We start from the raw sequence: 19,282 nt of genomic DNA on the forward strand, positions 1-19,282 counted from the left end.
TTTGACAGTACCTTTTTTTGCAATGTCTCCCTGCTGTAGGTGTCTGAAATGCTTTGGAAGGAATTACAATGATTTCTTAAAATTAGTGTCTTCCTTAGGGCAAGAAGTTCTGTTCCTTAATTATGGGAGAAGGCCATAATGAATTACAGTCACTGCACAATCTTTGGGGACTGATGAAATCTAACATTCATATATCTGGGTTCACCACAGTTTCCATTATTTTACGTCTGTTAATACCTCATCATAACATATTTGTCTTATTATTTCTTTGCTTTTGTAATCTCTTTCAAAAAGATTATTACGATCATTGTTCTGCTCTGCTGCTGGCAGTATGGGATGGTAGATATTACAAGTCTCCTATTCATAATAAGATAATTCAATGAAAGTTCAAAAATTGTGTTGTCGGAGGAGCTGGAAGCCTCTCTGTGTCACTCACTACTCACTTCCCTTGTGCTTTCTCAGAGATGTCAAACTGGGAAATAACGTATGTGTGTATGTTTATCATCTTTGCCTGCACACACTTAGGGCCAAGTGCCTCCTTTATGCATTAGTCAAAGAAAATATTATTAGCTTATCATTACCATCTGCTGTATGATGGTGGATGGAATGTGAGAAGTCTTCTGTGCCTTGCTAGGTCCATTTTCATTTTATGTCTTGAATACAGTGTCCTTGTAGAGGCCATCTTTTTCAAGCTGACACCTCAATTCTACTTGGTGCTGCTCCTTTCTGTTCAGATTGGACTTTCCAAAAAAGCCTGAATCAACGGCAGTATATAATAAGCTGAGGAAATTGCTGTCTGTCCTGTGTCTTCTTCTTTTCATTTCTCTCTCACCCACACATTGACCGTAATAAGAAAACCATGGAAGTTTTGGTTCTAAATGAGAAGAAAACAGGACATGCTTTTCCATCTTGCTAAATGTTTTAAGATTTCAAAACCACTCTTCTATTAGAAGAGTATTAATTACAGAGGAAGAAACCAATTTTCTGTCATCCAAAAATACCAGTTGTTTCAGTGGTTAAGGCACAATTTAGAAGAGGCAGGCCTTGCTTCTCTACATTTTCACTTTTTTGAGCTGTTTAAAAAATAAATATTCATTGATCATAACTGTTTTGAAGGCAGATTGGTTCCTCTCTAACATATCAATACCTATGCTCTTGATCCAAAGGCCATGAAGTGGTCATAAAAGCATAAATAGTAATGCAACTGGAAGAAGCATTGCTTTAATACAGCCATGATCTTTGTATTTACAAAATTCTGAAGTAAGATTTGATACAGGTTTTTCATGTTGAGATGTGACTTCCAAATTCACTGCTGCTCTCTTTTGGGTGAAGGAAGGGATACCTGCTCCCATCTGTGCGGGCTGCCATTGCTCCTCTGGACATCTGCAGGAAGGAGACCTTCTATGCTGCTGAATGAGCCCTATTCAACTATATCTATCAATTGAAGTAAATTTTTAGTTCATAGTCGCGTTTGGCAACAGAACATTCTTTTTCAGTGGAGAGATGGTCTGGGAAGGTCTGTTGTGCTCTGCTGTGAGACTAATAGAGGACAGAAAATAAGAAGGACTCCAGTTACCCTTCTTGGCTTCATAAAATATACCCCAGCCCTAATTCCCGTTTTCATTCTGCATCAACTCGTGCACTGCCAAAGACCTTACTTTTCTGGCTTGCTGTAAAGACTCTAAATCCAGTGAGCAACGCTAGGATGCTTGTCTGTTTCTTGATATCAGTGTACACAGACCAGCATAAATGACTCTGTGGGACTGATACCCTCTGTGGTAAGATCAAGTGAGGTAGGACTTTCAGGATATCTATTAATGCAGAGACCTATGACAAAGTCTCACAGGATCATAACTCTGTCTTTTAAAAGTATTCATTTTTTAGAGTCCTGATTTTGAGATGAAGGTAGTGTTCAGGTTTTAATGGTGTATGTGCAGTGAGGAGGAGTATGAATTTGCATGTACACTTAAAGAAGTGTTAACAATTAGTATAAATTTGAAAGTAAATGGTAAAGCTTGGTTTTCTGTGGGAGTCAAATAAACTTTGACTGTTGCATTATTCTGTGATACTGTGTTAAACCTAGTTCATTGTGAATCCAGGTATTTCCTCTTAAGGAACATCGTTTTTGGATGCTGAAATTTGATGGAGTTACAAGCATTAATACACTGCAGTCTGCATTATAATGCTTATAGTATCCCTTATTGCTTCATTCTAGGTGAAATAAAGGAAGACTGTATGGCAGACAAAAAAGATCAATCTGGTGTGGGAAGTGAATCAAAGAAAACAGATGGTAAGGACTTAGTATTTTATTTTGTTTTGTCACTCATTCCTATATGCAGTCTATTTTATAAGCACCCATATTTTATGATTAAAAAAAATATGTGGTAATATGAAGCACATTTAACAGAAACAGTCATTAGACTTGACAGGAGCCATTTTGGGTATTCTGGGGGAAGATCATCTCTTTCACATAACGTCTAATGCCACTTCATTTTTCTGTTGGTAAACCATCTTCTTTATATTCTTGATCAATTTCTGTGCACTGCCCACAAGAAAAATCCTGGATTATTTGAATTGCTCAATGGGAAACATGGGTTTGTAAGGTTCTATCCTTCTGAGTTTCTTTGAGCCAAATTCTGCTCTCGGTGAAGACTGACTGTATGGGGGTGCAAAACACAAATCTAAGTAAAACCCTGCACAAGGTGCATCTCCTTTTTTTTTTTTTGGCTGCACATTACACTATACCTATCAAACCACAAAGGTTTCTTGACTTTATACTCTTGAGCAGGAATTTGCCAAGTGCTGTTGAACCGCAGGTATGAGAAGGAAGCAAGCAAGAGTAGGCACACCAGCACAGAAGAGCTGTTAAAGACACTACAGAAAAGGGATATTGCTAAAACACTTTTGAACGGAAACAATCCCAAGTTGTATGACAGTTTCTTGTGTGCCTGGAAATAATTTCACACAGCCCTGAGCCTATTGTAAAGTTTCACAGATGTTTTAGTAGCATCAGCAAAGCAGAAAAACACCTATAGGGGCTGTGGCATGTTTGCTCTTCTGCATCTCAGCTGTGCAGCAAAAGGCTACAAGATAGCATCTGACTCCACATTGCTCCAGAACTAATTGCTTAAGTACTGGGTAGCAGAATAAATAGAAACAAATGTTAGAGCTAAGATTTCCTTTGTATGTCCCAATAAAATCCATTGAAATATCCCTAAATATAAATAGTACAGTATTGTATTTTAATTGTCAAGAAAGCCAACCTTGTTGGAAGTGCTGCAGTTTAGAAGGATGCTGTTTGCTTTTATTGTTACCTTGTAAGAAATTACTTATTGTTCTTACTCTTCCAGAATAGTGGCAAATAAGAAGATAATGTGATCCTTGGCCAAAAAAAAAAAAAAAAAAAAAAGAGAGAGAGAGAGAAAGAAAAAAAAAAAAAGCTAGTGCAATTCATCTATAATCATGTGTATTAATTTCAGACACAAATCTGTACTTCATACTGAGCTCCTTTAGCAATGATTGTTCAGGAAAAATCAATTATTTGTTAGAATGTCATATTATTTATACACTTCAGATAAGTGTCTGTCAGGAAGAGTCGTGAATGAGTACCATTCATAACTCTTTACGCAGTATGCAGAAATAAAGAGCAAATATTCAATTAGCAGTCTGGCTCTGCAGGCATTCACGACTATGTGCTCCGTCTTATGTAGCTGTAATGGTCCCACAAGGATTAGTGGGAGGAATGGTTTCTCTCCCCACTGCAGTTGGTGATGGCAGAACAGTGGCTGTGTAGAAAGACTGCTCCCCTGGCAGGATGAGTTAGATACAGAAAGCTTGGGGCTTCACTTGGCAGATGCAGGAGCATCAAACCAAACATGAGAGTAGGCTTGGAAACCCCTAAATTTGAGGACAGGTCACCTTTGAAGGCTTGCAGTCTCAGTGCCGTGGAAAGAATAGGAGCACCTATTTAATCAGGGTGAAAGGCAAAGAGCTGAATGTTTCATGCTGACTTAAAAGCGTGGTAGTTGATTTGTTTGCTTCCAAGTTGCTAGTCTTTGTGTGCTGTTAGCTATTTATTGTCTGTCTGTTCTTCTGCAAGGAAGTGTTCTGCTCAACCCCTTAAGGAGAAGACCAGTGCCATGGGACCAGCCAGTGACAGTGAATAAGCAACTGTAACCAAGCAAAAAGAATTTATGGGCTCAATATTTTTCATTTAAATGCTGTGGAAAGAAATTATGGCTCATGATCTCACTGACAGAAATAGGGAATATTTGTGAAAGACAAGCCCTAGGAAAGTGCTGGGGTGCTACTTCTGTTTTGAGAAACACTGCGTGACCCCTTCTGTCCATTGCTCAGTCCTGAGCAAATATTACAGCCATTTGAGGGGTGTAGAAAAATGAATCTTGCCCACGAATAGTACATAGCTGTTTGTACTGAACTATGTACCCAAACAGATGCTTTCTCACATGCTGGGACATGGTGTTTAATATACTGGGAAAAAAAGTGAAAGGGAAGAGTTAGAAAGACTGAGTTTGCAGTGCTGGAATTCTCTCACCACTTCTAGATTGCTTTTGAGTGAAAATCAGCCTAGGTTTTAGCAGCATCATGCCTGGTGCTTGGGTTTTACAGCCTCTGAGTCTGCAAGTGGGGTGTATTTGTGTGAAACAGGCGCTCATTTGTGTAGATTCATCACATCCCATGAGGGCTTTGGCTTTCTTTTGGCCTCCCGTTAGCATCAGCTAGAGCCCTGCACACAAGCTTAGGTCAGTCTGCTGTTCTGTCCTGCTGTGAGAAAAAAGCTGCAGATTGTTAAGTACATGAATCTTGCAGGATCTTGCCCATGTTACTCTTAGAGCATATACAAAAGTTTACTCTAATGTTGTAATTGTAATACGTAAGTACTAAAGCGTTTGTAATCATCCTTCTACTTCGTGGTGAACCAGGTCGCCAAGGAAATACAAATAAGCATCCTATGTGGACACAAAGACATGAAGTGGCTTGCCTGCACTGTAGTCATGGGTGTGACATGTGTCGGTGCTACCCTGACGCTACCCACAGATTGGTGTGCATGCCTCCAGAAACAGAGATCAAGCTCTGTAAGCCACTGGGAAGCTATGAATGCATCTAGCCAGAGCTTCACACAGCTGAGTCTATTGGTACCACAGCCCACTACTGTAAAGGTAGCTTGAGGATGCCTGCGCAAGCTGTAGTCATGCCTTAGAATGCAGTATTAATTGCTTCAAACTCTTGTTCAAGTTTCTTAAACGCAGGCTAGCATGCTCATTTTAATGTAATCTTTCTGTTACTGGCTTTTTTTTTCTGTGGGACATTTAGTTGTTAGTCAGTACTGCCCTTCAGCTTTGAGAGAAGAGATACGAGACTGCCATTTCCTGTATAAAGACACAGTTCTATCAGTAACATCATCAGCACCAACAGCATCATCAAAGATTTTCTGTGGGACAGAATGTTATTAAACCATTTTGGAAAACCTGACTTTCCCCTATGAAGTAGTTGCTATTCAATACTTTGAATGGAAATTTTTAAGCAGTCATACGGAAGTAATTTTTCTATACATTCACAATGTTTATTTTTGCAATTTTTTCTACTCACATAATTAGAATAAATGACAAAACTTTTTACATCATGTCCCACTTTCACAGTTTATCTTCACCACTTCATTTTGTTTCCTACCAGGGAAAATTTCTGCAATATTAAGTTTTCAGTGCAACTCTTTGTTCCAGTCACCAAAATACAGTTTGTTCTGTTACTCTTTTTCAGCTAGGAATTAACAGAAATTTGCAGGTCCATTTGTGTGTGTGTGTGTGTGTGTGTTTGTTTTGGTAACTTATCTCGTGGTAAAATGCAAAATTGCTTGTTGAAGCGTAGAAATATATAGGGTTGTACTCATCTCTTGAACTGCTGGTATGTGCGGGGAAAGCCTCGTGTGCCCTGGCAATGTACGATGAGCAATACTCCCACCTCGTGGTCAGATCTTAACCCTACATTTCAGTAGTACTTCCCTCTGTGTGGTGCAAAAGCGAGTAATACAGTACATTACAATGCAAGGCAACATGCATCTTTTTACATATACAGTCTCTATGACGAGTACATACATTAAAAGCATTCTAGGAATTCAGACCTTTATCACAGAATCACTTAATGGTCTGGGTTGGAAGGGATCCCAAGGATCATCAAGTTCCAACTCCCCTGCTACAGCCAGGGCCGCCAACCTCCAGATCTGGTACTAGACCAGGCTGCCCAGGGCCACATCCAACCTGGTCTTGAACACCTCCAGGGATGGAGCATCCACAACTTTTCTGGGCAGCCTGTTCCAGCACCTCACCATTCTCTCTGTGAAGAACTTCCCCCTGACATGAAATCTGAACCTTCCCTCCCTGAGCTTAAAACCATTCCCCCTTGTCCTCTCACTCTCTACCTTAGTAAAAAGTTGATTCCCCTCTTTTTTATAATCCCCTTTTAAATACTGGCAGGCTGGAGTGAGGTCTCCTTGTAGCCTTTTCTTCTCTAGGCTGAACAATCCTAGCTCCCTCAGCCTGTCCTTGTTTGGGAGGTGCTCCAGCCCCCTGATTGTCTTTATGGCCCTCCTCTGGACTCACTCCAACAGCTCCATATCTTTTCTGTATTGGGGGCTCCAGACCCGGATGCAGCTCTCCAGATGGGGCCTCATGAGGACAGAATAGTAGTTTATCTTCTTTTGTTTTTTTTAAACTAGACTGTTGCTTAACAGTAGTTCAGATCCTTTCCTATAGGTTCAGTACATTGCCCATGCCAACATGTAGAGCTCCTTTTGGTCTTATTTTTTCTTGACAATCATTCTTTGATCAGCAAGTACAAAATTCCCTGGTTAAAAAGGTGAAGTACAGGGGCTCTGTCTCTTTCTATTACAGCTGTGATGAAAAATCAAAAATGAAGTATTTGTGATGGAGTAGCTTGCGTGGAGCATTGCTATCTGAGAATGTCTTTGGTGTAGGAGCGCTTTTTTGGTGAGGACTTTTAATGATGATGCGGTGAAGCTGTGATGATGGCTCTACTTTTACTACAGATACAGCTGAATTAACATAATTCTTCCCTGTTAATATAGAGGGGAATGTAGCTTTTCACAGAGTTGTTCAGACACTTAATGATGATCTGTCTTTGCAGCCTTCTGCAGATATGGTTTTCAGACGTGCATTAGATGTGTTCATCTAGGTAAGACCAATACATTGCAATGAACACTAGATTTCTTCTTTCAAAGTCCTGCTCATGTAACCTGCATGATGCCAGCGTTGTTTTAAACAAGGTTGCTCAGACGTATGAAGAACAACATTCACCTGTGTATTCTTCAGAGAGGGAAAATAGTAAATTTAAAGTCATATAAATAACAGAGCCATCTCTATTCCAAAAGATAGGTTGATTTCTCCATTATTGTCAGAAGCCAAAAGCCCATTTCAGTTGGTAAGGCAAACACGTTGGACTTCCTTCTGTAAGATATTGCTTTGATATTATATGTCAGAATCCAGCAGTGGTGGCAAATTGGAATTACAATAGCTAAAGACTACTTCTAGAGACAATTTCCTCCCTTTTCTTACTTCTTTTATGGCCTGCTACCTGAATTACATTAGAGGTTATTGCCCTGCATTAGACATTGGAAAGCATTGTACTGATACTCTCTGGAAAAGCTTGCCTGAAGAGCATGAGTACATTTTCCTATCCAAAAGGAGATTAATTTCACCATAACTTATCTCTGATGAACAATAAGTCCATAGTAGCGCAATATAGCATAACCGAAGGGGAGAAAAAAGCTTCTGTTCTTTTAAAATCATTTTAATTTTCTTTTTAAAAAATGTGAGTGTGCCTTATTAACCAAGCAGCACCTGAGGCAAGCTGGAATTTGCACAGAGGGATGTACTCTGAGAAGTCTTTTTGCAGTTTTACTATCAAATAGAAGAACATGGTGTGATGTGATCTTTGATGATAAACAAAAAGCACATTGTTAGCATCCTGACCTCCGGAATATTACATCACCATGACATGCATACTCAGTGAGAATATGGGGAATATGTAGAAGAGAGCTACTTTGTCAAAATAAGCAGATGGTTTTGCCTGTTGTTCGTTCAGTGACTGTGTGTGTAAATCTTATGGAAGGCGCCTGATTGAGACTTTTGTCTGTCTCCTTTACGGCTTGTTTTCTAAGACTATAGTTCAGATCATACTATGTATTTAGGAAGTCCTTAGGACTTGAACCAAAAGCTTGATTGATTTTTGCTTCTACTTTACATGAAGTCACACAGTGTGGATATGTGAAAAGTTGATAACTCAGAGGTGGCATTTGGTTTGGGTTTCCGATTCAAGTGAATATGTGGAATATTCATTCCAGTTGCACGGTGTAAAACATCCAGTGTAGGTATCTAAATGGTTTTTTGAGTAGTTAACTTCGCAGGGAACATTCTGAGGTTACCTTTTGTCCTTTGCATGTAGTTCTGCTTAGAGATAGCTCCTCAGGGATAATAGCCATGATACTAGATGTGTAACATAAATGCATAACTTGTTCAGTACATTGTGCCCATTCCTCCTTGATTTTTGCACCATCAGCCATTTCGCTGTATCAGTCAGGGAGTGGAGCTGTGACTTTGTGTTCTAGCCCTTCTAATCCCATTTAGGAAAAATTGCATGTGCAATGATGTATAGAAAGTCTGACTCCAGCAAGGGGCAAGTCCTTCTTGCTCCCTCTATCCATCAACTTAAGTTAAACTCAGTGACAGCCAGGCCTCCTTTTTCCCTGTGCAACACTGCCTCTGACAAGGCAGTTTAAGTAGAAGAGTAGAAGCACTAAGAGATTAAGGGTCAGCACAGTGGGAATCCAAATGTAAAGACTCCACACTACAGCCAGCCAGCTGAGTGCTTGGTGAATACTTTGCTGAGCTGTGCTGTGTGTGCCTGGTCTATCCTTGAGGGTGGATCAGAGGGCCATCAGTCCCCTTGTGCTGCTCAGCCCAGGAGTGTGTCCCATTTAGGTGACAGAAGCTGGACAAAGAGAAGAGTCACTTTACTGGTCAGTTTTCTGAGATTCATACCCTCCAAGCAATCGTTGCTGCCTTTAATTAGTCCACTGCTGCATTGCTAGCTTCATTCTCTTCTCTGCTCCTGAACTGCTGTTTAAGTATTCTTAACATCAAAACTCAGGCCTTGTAGGCAATAATAAATACAGAAGAAGGAAAACTGGATATGACATTAGTTGAAAAGTGACATTTTGAATCAGACTAAAGTATTTAGGAATTGAAGTGATTCAGAATAAGTCATTGTCAAAAACTGAAGAGACATTGATGAAATCTAAATCAGATTTTTTTCCTAGAAGTGGTTTCACATATGTAGCCAGCTTAAGGTAAATGCTTAAAAAAAAAAAAAAAAAAGTTTTATTTAAGTTAGATGAAAAGCTCAGATGGTAGAAAACCTGTGATTCTATGATGATCTTTCATTTCATCTTCAACTCCCTCCCATTAAAAAAGCACTGCTCAGCAATAGTGGGTTTTTTTTTGCCATGGGAGAAAAAAGTAATTACTTGTACCTGACCCAGAGCAAAGTATTACCCCATTTTTTAGTGTAGTCACTCCTTCAAACAAGAAATTATTTGCCCAGAGCTAATTACAAAATTCTGAGTCGTATCTTTGGCTGATAACTTTGTTGGCTTCAATCACTCTCCTGGCTGGGCAGCTCATCCTTTGGTGCCTTGAAAAGCACTGAGGTTTTAGTTCGCATCCACGGCAGAACAGCTCTGTATGAAAACTGATCTAGCTTTTACCACAGATGTGTTCAGAACTTTGAATTATGTTTGATGATCAAATATAGACTAAGTTTTCACACTTAGTCCTGTAAATTACCTTGCATAATGCATGCCTAATTTCTTTCTTGCATGTTTTACTCAGGGAATTCAAATGTATTTGGCGCAACCAAACTTTTGCCAATGCAGCCGTTGTTTTGTATTTTTTTCTCTGCAGTTGAGTACCTCTGTAATGTACCAGTAGTCATACAACATACATTAAAGCTTAAACGAATCTCTTTCTTCCAGCACTGCAGTGATTTCAGGCCAAGTATAATGCAAGCTGTCAAACAAACATGAAGCGCAAGATCCATGTGAACATGACTAGAAATTGTTTAAAGTCACTAATGATTTAGAGATAACTATGTGCCAAAACTCAAAAATAAGAATACCTTCTATGCTAATGTCATTTCCCCCCCAGCAACAAGAATGCTAAGCACTTGGGATGTCTGCTAAATTACAGTGATGGTACTTAAATTCAGTTACAAAACGGGTATTCAAAGTTTTCTCCCAAAAGTATTTATATTTCTTTCCCTTGCTTTAAACAGGACTCAGGCACCACAGAGAAACTTGGCTGTTTCCTTTGGAAAAATAATTATTTTTTGTCTATTAAAAAGGCAGACAATGCTTATGAATTAACTTGTAACACATATCTCTTCTTCATTTCGCTGATCTAAGAAATTTGTTTCTTAGGCCTCATTCATCTCTGACTCAAAAGAAGCAAGAGAATAGAGATTTTGGACATCATACTTTTCTTCTGCTTCAGGAGTGGCTTTAACAGTACTTTTCAGACAGAAGCATGTACCACTGAGCACATGTTAGCATGCAAGGGGAACAAGAAATAGCCAGGCTTGTTGGCATAGGCTGACAAAATTAAGGGGTCAATCTTGACAGGATGCTGAACAAGTCAACAGAAGAAATTAAACAGCTGGCAGGATCCCATGGAAAATGCTTAGTGATCTGTCCTGTCAGCTGCAAATATTTCCATTCTTTCTCTGTAGTATTAAGGATAATCACCTTTTGGATTATGGATTATCTCAGTCACATTTACTCAGACTGTTATTCTTCCACGTTTTGCAGTAATTGTTTTATGACATCAGTTGACATACAACAATTTGTCATTTCTGTTGTCATTTCATCCAGTGCTTGGACTGAGCAGCATGTGGGAGGAGAACAAACTTTGGAGTAGTCTTGTACTGCAAAACCTGGGCTTATCAGTTGTGATTAAAGCTTATTGTATTTGAAGTGTCAGAGAAATAGAAGTAAGAAATATGTATATTCCAATTTTTTTCCTGAAATCTGGCAAGTCTGGAAAAACCTGTATCAGGAAAGTACCTCATAGAAATGTGACATTTGGTGTAAATTTGTACATGTTGGGGAAATTCTATATTCTCCTTTAAAATTTGAACACTTGAATTTTTTGTTTTTCAAATGTATGTGGTATTTTTCCACATACTTCCAATATTTGAAGGGAGTGTATAAACAGGAGGAAGTATGACTGTTTATGAGGATGGGGAGTGATAGGACAAGGGGGAATGGTTTTAAACTAAGATAGGGGAGGTTTAGTTTAGATATTAGGAGGAAGTTTTTCACACAGAGGATGGTGACACACTGGAACAGGTTGCCCAAGGAGGTTGTGGATGGCCCATCCCTGGAGGCATTCAAGGCCAGGCTGGACGTGGCTCTAGGCAGCCTAGTCTCATGGTTCGTGACCTGGAAGTGGGGTTGAAACTAGATGATCTTTGGGGTCCTTTTCAACACAGGCCATTCTATGATGCTATGATTTTTCCATCTGTTTTGATGGTCTTTGTTCTGTTTTGTTTTAGTAGGTGAGAGTAGAGGCTATTTTCAAACACTGTATTGTCATACCTAGGAATACTCAAACAACCTTGCTGGGTCTGTCCAAAAGGCCCTTTAGCTCTCCATCACCCACTTTACAACATCTCATAACAGAGTCTTTAATGAAGAAATAATAAAAAGAGAGCAACACTTTAAACTAAACCTTTTTTCTTCCACAGATCTAAAGCAGAGGACAAATATTGAATAACCTCTCATGGATTTTTCTTCTATTACTTTGTTTAATTTTCTTTTAAGTTCTGGTACTCTTATGTACCAGGCACTCTGATGCAACGTAATTTAAAGTTTGCATAGGTGTTACATGAGAAATCACATCTTTTTTGTTTGTTTCAAATTTACTGCTTGATAATTACATTTGATAACCCACTACCTGCGCTGTGAGGAACAGTGAATACTGTTCCCTATTGATCTTCTCAGTGTCCCTCATTTACCTTTTATTAGATTCTCCACACAACTCTTCAGGATAAAAAGTTATTGTGTGCATAAACTTAGCACGTTCAACTTGCCTTCAAGTGACACTCCTCTGATATGCACTGTTTGTGTTAGAACGTAAAACAGGCTGTTGGTGTCATGCACTGTAGTTACTACTGGGGAGCAGTGAGAGAATCTGATTTTAATAGGATTCTCTTTTTTTCTCTCAGTCTTAAAGAACAAAACATTTAAAAAAATGGTATGCTGAAATTTTTGGTTGCTGTCTTTTTGTGATTTCGTATCACAATAGCATGTAAAGTCACTCACATAGGTAGTTATCTAAAGGTGAGTATGGTTAACTGAGACTTTTGATATATATTAAAACACAAACTTAGAAATGCCCTGGGATAGTAGTACCTCAAGGGCAATATTATTTGGCAACGTGGTAGGGTTCTGTTGTCCTATGGAAGTGCTCATGCAGCATGTTTAGAAGTTGAGATTTTCACACGCTACATACTTCTTTTTCACAAATAAATTGCAAGGTTACCTTAATCTGCTTAGAAAAAAAAAGTGAGTGTGCACTCCTGAATGACTGTGGTGTCATTGTGCGTCCTTTATTAATGAGTATAGCTTGTAATGCTGAAGTAACACATCCTTGAGAAGAGGAAATGGGGACTGTGAATAACCTCACAAACTTGCGATTGATGTTGGTAGTGGTCTTGTTGCTCTTCCAGGCAAGCTAGGTAGTCTGTGTAGAAAACCTAAAACCTTATTCCATGTCCCACTGCCACGCAGCCTGCATGTAGTATCCAGCTTTTAGCAAAGATAGGAGCATTTTCTTTTAAATACAATTGAAACGCATACACTTTGACCTTGTCCTCGCAACACAGCCCTACAATGGAGAATGTGGGATTGTCCCTAGCTGTGCTGGACAGTGCTTTGGTTTTGGTAACTTGGGAGGACATGATGGGAGTTGGAACCAGGTGGTCTTTAAGGGGCCTTTCAGTGCAAGCGATTCTGTGACTGCGTGATGCAGGGAGAGGGCAGGTGCCTGGCTGGAGAGGCTGAGCTGGGCCCTTCAGAAGCCGTGTGGAGAGAGGCTGGCTCCTGACTTCCAGCTGATCAAAGCAGAACAACGCCTGTGATGTACGCTCGGCAAGGAGCCTGACTCATTGCAGAGCAGGCGTAGTTTTTGAGTCAGTCTAAACTCTCACCTCCACAGAAATGCCTCCAAGACTCTATTCCTGTTCTCCAGCTGGATAGCAGATTGTGAAAGCTTGTGTTAGACGAGCATAATAAGTGCCAGCAATGGGTAGTTATTGTAAGGTCTTGGACTCCAAAACATTTGTTTTATTACAAAAAGAGGAGAGGTCAATGTGTGAGATGAATCACTGTGCAAAACTGACATCCACATTCCTTGCTATATGCATACAGTTGTATGCTAAGCAATTCTGTGTGGACGAAAAGACAAACTGCAGTATATTTTCACTTCAGTACATCAGACTACGTAGTAATGTAGTAAATATATGTATTTGTATTCCATTGAACACATTAAGGATTCCCTGGTATTAACTGCAAGCTGATAGCAGAGATGGACATCGTAATCTTGTAGTGGGTGCTGGTATCTCATGAAGAGCTGTAGAAGACACTGGCATTTCTGTTTGTGGCCAAGGGAAGGGACAGTACTCAACCCTGACACACAAAATAAATTTGACAATGATGCTGAAGGGCAGAGGTGTGCATTCAAATGAGGCCATTTCAGATGAAGAATTTTAATACATGCCAAGCAAACTACAAGTCTTCCTGTGTGCAGAGCACTGCATATTCATTCCATTTCTCTTTCAATTACCTCTGTTAATATGTCCTAATATTTGCACTGGATTTATTGTGCTGAATTGGAAGAGGGGTTGAATCATATCTGAGGTTAAGGTAGTCTTAGGGAAGCTATGTTGTATCCAAAGGGAAACTCAGCTAGGGAGCCAATGCATTTGCTCCACCAAGTAGAAGAGCAAGTGCCGTACTGGAATGTTCTGACTTAAGCTGATGATGTGACTAATAGGAGCAAGAAAGCAATATATGACTCAGTTCTCTACAGGGAATTTGCAGTCTGCATAAAAACATCACATTTTTTCCCTGTTTCATTAAAGGGGATGGGAGAGGTTAAAAGTCTTGAGAGTATGGATGGCATAGGAATGGAAGGGAGGGTTAACTTGGAGCTCTGTTTCAGATGCCTGCTGTGATTCAGCAAGTCATTTAAGAGATTCAGAAATAATAGCCAAAGCTGTCACTTACTCCAGTTAATGGACAAGTTCCAAATGATTACCTTTCCTTCTGGTCAGTCTCCTCTTTAATATATGGCTAACCATCTCACAGGATTGTTGTGAGCCTGTTAATGACAGTAAATCAGTTTGCATATTTTAGATGGGAAACATCAAGAAAGCACAGTGCTGTTGTTATGGCTGTTGATAGTGCCCACTGAAGGTCATATACTCTCTGTAGTGCTGGGAGTGTGACAGTGCAGACTAAATAAATCCAACGTAAAGCTGACAGTCTTCAGGCTCACAAGCTGTTGTAGCAATTCACAGGGAAACGCCCTGAAAGAGGTCCCCCTGCTAACTGTACAGTAGAAGAAAATGGTAACAACTCAACCATTGCTACTCATTCATCAGACACAATGCAGTCTAGTAGCAAAGTCTCACATCTTTGCTTTGTTGATTCTTTTTGCCTTTGCCTAAAGAAATAAAAAAATCCAGAACCATATTCTTAGAGGCAGAAGAAATTGGTTTTCTAAAAGGGATGCAGAGATTCTAATATCATGTCTTCCGCGGCTTGTGCAGCCTTACAGGTAAATTCATCTCTCCTTGGACTGAGTCTCCTTGCCTGAGAGGTCTTTTCAAATGCACTTTCAAGCTCTACTGATGGAAGTGTAGTTAGAATAAACGTATCTAAGCAGAATGCCACACATATTCAGAGAATTTGTTTGGCTGATACAGAGTAAAATACTCTTGTTCCTGTTCAATGCTTTTCCAGAGGATTTCTTGGGGACAGTGTAATAAGGGATGGATAGTGTCCTCTTCCATTAGAAACTGTCCTCTTTCATTAGAAATAAAGAAGAAATTTTCCACATTTCTATCTCAAGGAAATCTTTTCATTGTGAAATTAATTTGTGGTATGCATAACTATATAAACATAGCTACGTTTGTGCATTCCAGATACTGTTAGTCAAATAAATTTTGAGGCTGAGGAAGTTGCTAGTATTTGCCCAGAGCGTTCATTCTGCTAGCTTCAAATGATTGTTCGAGTTTCTGAAGAGGTCAGGAATTTAAATTATCTAAGGCAAATCTCTAATCTAAATCTCTATCTGAGGAAAATTTCTAAGTGAGTCCTGCATATTTTTAGATCACACCTCTGTTGTGAAAGATGGTTTCATAAATAACTTGCCCATACATAGCTGACTTGTCCTAAGCTCCTTGTAGAGGAGGACATCCTGTTGGTACACTGTGGCTAAGAATAAGTCTGACAAGCTCCTCCTGCCAGGAATAGGGATATTTTTGCTTCAGTTGGGGATGTGTTGCTTTGATGACATTTCTTATTACTGCTTTTGGCCCGGTCCCCAGACTTCATATTCATGAACCTGTTAGACTTTATTTTATTTGGGCAGGCCACTGTCAATATGGCTTTGCTCCACCAATAGGTATTGTAATTTTTTTGTTCTTTGTTATTTCCTAGGCTACATCCACAGGTACTTTAAAAAGACCGATGTTGTTGCTTGGTACCTCGGGCACATGGCTTCTGGAGATCAACAAGTGACAACCAAATTCACAGGCCACCATAATCTGACCAGTGATATAGTTTTACACCTACTATATTGAGTTAGCTTTCAGTTGCAGAGGAGTCAAGCAGACTGTAATATGAACATCGTTTGTTAGTTCTCACATACTTGTCCATCTGTGAGGCTCTGCTTTTCACTGCAAACCATTTGAGAGAAAAGGGCTTTTTAAAAGGTAGTGAGCCTTTGTGTTTGGAGCATATTCCTTTTGTCAGTCCAAACCATATATACGTTGTTGTTACTTCTATGACCAAAAAGTAGTGAGTGAGGGTGATCAGAGAGCTCTAAGGCAAAGAAGGCTGAATTCTGTTACATTATTCCAGTAGTTCCAAAGGTTTAATTTCTGCTGGACTAGCCAGAGAGCAATGGATTTCGCTTTGTGTAAGACAATGGAATTTCCAGTCAAGTCAATAAGTTTACCTTTTTTGCACCTGAACTTTTGGCCTTTTCAACAGTCAAGCAAAACTACACTACTGTGAGTGAATGAGGCTGTTTAAACTGTTACCTTTCATTTTCTTTCCCAGATTACCCGTTCCTTGGACGTAGGGGAGAAAGGCAGCATTTGACACTTTTCTTTTTCTTTTTTTTTTTTTCCAGATACAGAAGAGTAAAAATATGTTAAAAAAAAGAGACTGCAAATTTCTTTCATCATTTTAGCCAAGCTTCTTCATTCCTGTTCTCCTCCTCCTTCCGCAAAGACCAGTTTCTGGGGAAGGCGTTAAACAACTTCCAAAGCACTCCTCCTCCCACTGGCTATTTCACAGCTAATGACTCTGGGTCCTAGGGTGGGGGCATTGGTTTTTTGGGTGCGATTTATTTTTGTTTGTTCGTGTATGTGTGCATTTATTGTTGTTTTGGGAAGTTATTTTGTGTTTAAAAAATCTGGTGATTTTCTGATGCACTTGGTTCAATTTTATGGACAGGTGGAGCACACAGACGAATCATCTTCAAAAGCTGGTACTGCCCTTTGCTATTATGCCTCAGCTTGCGAAATCACAACATTATAAGATCTTGCAAAAGAACTTTAAAAAATGAAAATGTAATAATATTTCACTGGATAATACTTCCCTTTTATTCTTTTTCCCCAAGAGATTTTTCCAATTGGTAGGCAGAATTTGACATCCGTTTTATCCTTGCTGTAGAAGACTGTATGCATAAGGATGTTGAATTTGTAGTCAAGTTGCCATTTGTTAGGATTTGGAGCTTATCACGGACAACGCAACAATAGCAAAATGTTTTTGTTTTGAAACAGAAGTAGGCAGACTCACTCAACCCTTGATTTTATAGTATATTTGCAGTTAGTAAAAGGAGGGAAAGAATCAATGAAAGTGATATTCCTTTGGGGCAAATTTTGTCAGCCTCTGAGAGTACTTATGTACTGCTTGAGGTGCCTGACTTAACTTGGAATTACATATAATGAGCTGTTTCCCACATCTATTCATTGGCTACCAGTAACCACTTCGTCTGTCCTGAAGGTCTAAGAGAAGAAGGGCATCAGGGAATCACACGGATCAATTCTTACTTGCTTCTCAGTGTGATACTTCTTTCATCACTGAGTGAATGGACAGGCCAAAGGAAGGAAAAGCGTGGCTGGAGAAGTACAGACAGACAAAAACAAAATGAAGTGTGTCCTAAATACACTCCTGGAGTCGGTGGATAAAGCTGTCTCATCCAGTAGAGTTAGACACACGGACAGTAGCCATCATTTTGGCCTACTTCAGGGAAGAAATGCTGAAAAACCTCCTCACTCAGGCTTTGATTCAGGAGGGTATATTTTTATGAGAAACAGCAAATGTTTATAAGTGTTTTTTTGCCTTGGAATCTTAGTAAGGATCCATTTAACTGTGAGCAATTTTACCTGTCTTTGTGCAAATCAAGGCACATGTATTTACACATACAGTTGTTTTTGCCTAACTCCTTTTTATTCAGGATAAGGTTGTGCTGTGTTAGTCATAAATGTATTTCACAAGGAATCGGATGGCAGTCATGGCTTTTTGCTGCGTAGAGAACATGTAAACACTGGCTTAGGAAGGGAGTTCTTTGGCGTTTCCTTTTCATATTCAGAAGCACAGGACTTCACCACCAGCCTATATTAGAGCTCTGTTCCTGCTTAAACTGTGTATGTACAGGGCCGAGCTTCACGTAAAACTAGCAAACATCACAGCAGTTAGCTCAGCCTAAATCTGTATTTAAACGTGAGTACCTTCTCACTCAGGAGTGTTTGTATTTGGGATTTTAGTTATTGAGACTAGAGACATTTTGAGTTCTTTTTTTGGACACCAGTTTGGTCAAAGCCAGAGACTTAGATTAGCTTTGTGCCATGAAAAGGTTGCACTGAAATCACATTTTTGGAAGAAAGATGTGAAGAAGTAACTCTAGCAGTTCCTACATCTCACCGTTGGCATCAGCGTACCAGCTCATTTAAATGAAATAAATATAAGGGCACACAGTGTTCCCAGCAGTGAGCTCCTGCTTCAGCAGTAGTTGTGTGTGTATCCTGGGGTAGATTTTGTGAAAAAAGAAGGAGTGCTGAAAAAAGGAGGTGGCACCAGGCACCCTCCATGCCGTGTGACAGGGAAAGGCTGTGTCACCTCATAGCACTTTTCCACCTCCCCTTTCCTCCACCATCAGCATTCAGCCCCAGTTCAGAGTGGCAGGCTGAATTCCAGCCTTGACGAGGCTCTTTGGAGGGACATCGCCTATGAAATATCAATACTGCAAATGAAACACGTCAGTAATGACTAGGTCCCTGCTGAGTCAGACTTCCTGGAGTCAGGGAGAACATATCCTGCCCGAGAGCTTGGTCAGAGGTGCAGGCTGGTTTAGTCATTACTTTTAAAGTTATCTTCACCTAACGTACAGTGACTAAAGATGCCTACATCATGCCCAGTAGAATAATAATAATAATAAAAAGTAAATATTTTTCTTCATCTGCTTCTGCTTTCTTTCTTTCTGGGACTGACTTCTTTCAGACAGCAAAGCAAGATGGCTGAATTCACAGCCAGTCAATTCTTGTTTCTCATGCGCTTGCATAAAGGTGAGAGATCAGGCTAGGAAAGCTTTTTCCTGGGTTACCAGGATTACTGGCCACTGGCAGGAGCTATAAAAGAAGCAGTGGGTTTGCTGTCTCTTGGGACTGCAGATCAGAACAGGGTACTGCTCTAGAAGAGATGCTGTAGCGAGAGAATTACTGATTTCAGCACACAGGTGTGCAGAAAATGCCTTGCAGTATACAGGCAGGCAATCACAACTAGCTCTGATATTTTTCTGCTCTTTTAAAGTCTTCTGAACTTGGTACCGTGGATTAGTAGTACTTTTTGGAATCTTTTTCATTGTCACTTAAAAAAAATTCCCCGTGAAATCTTTCC

At 39.8% G+C, this 19,282-nt stretch overlaps 1 protein-coding gene across 1 annotated transcript in view; it reads left to right on the forward strand.

Moving 5' to 3' along the window:
- PDE1C (phosphodiesterase 1C) overlaps window positions 1-19,282 on the forward strand; it is a 295,579-nt gene that overhangs the window by 258,684 nt on the left and 17,613 nt on the right. The window contains 1 exon segment of the mRNA XM_046938139.1: window positions 2,216-2,290. Coding sequence (XP_046794095.1) covers window positions 2,216-2,290 — 75 coding nt within the window.

This window comes from Gallus gallus, chromosome 2 (genome assembly GCF_016699485.2).
Source record: "Gallus gallus isolate bGalGal1 chromosome 2, bGalGal1.mat.broiler.GRCg7b, whole genome shotgun sequence".
NCBI lineage: Eukaryota > Metazoa > Chordata > Aves > Galliformes > Phasianidae > Gallus > Gallus gallus.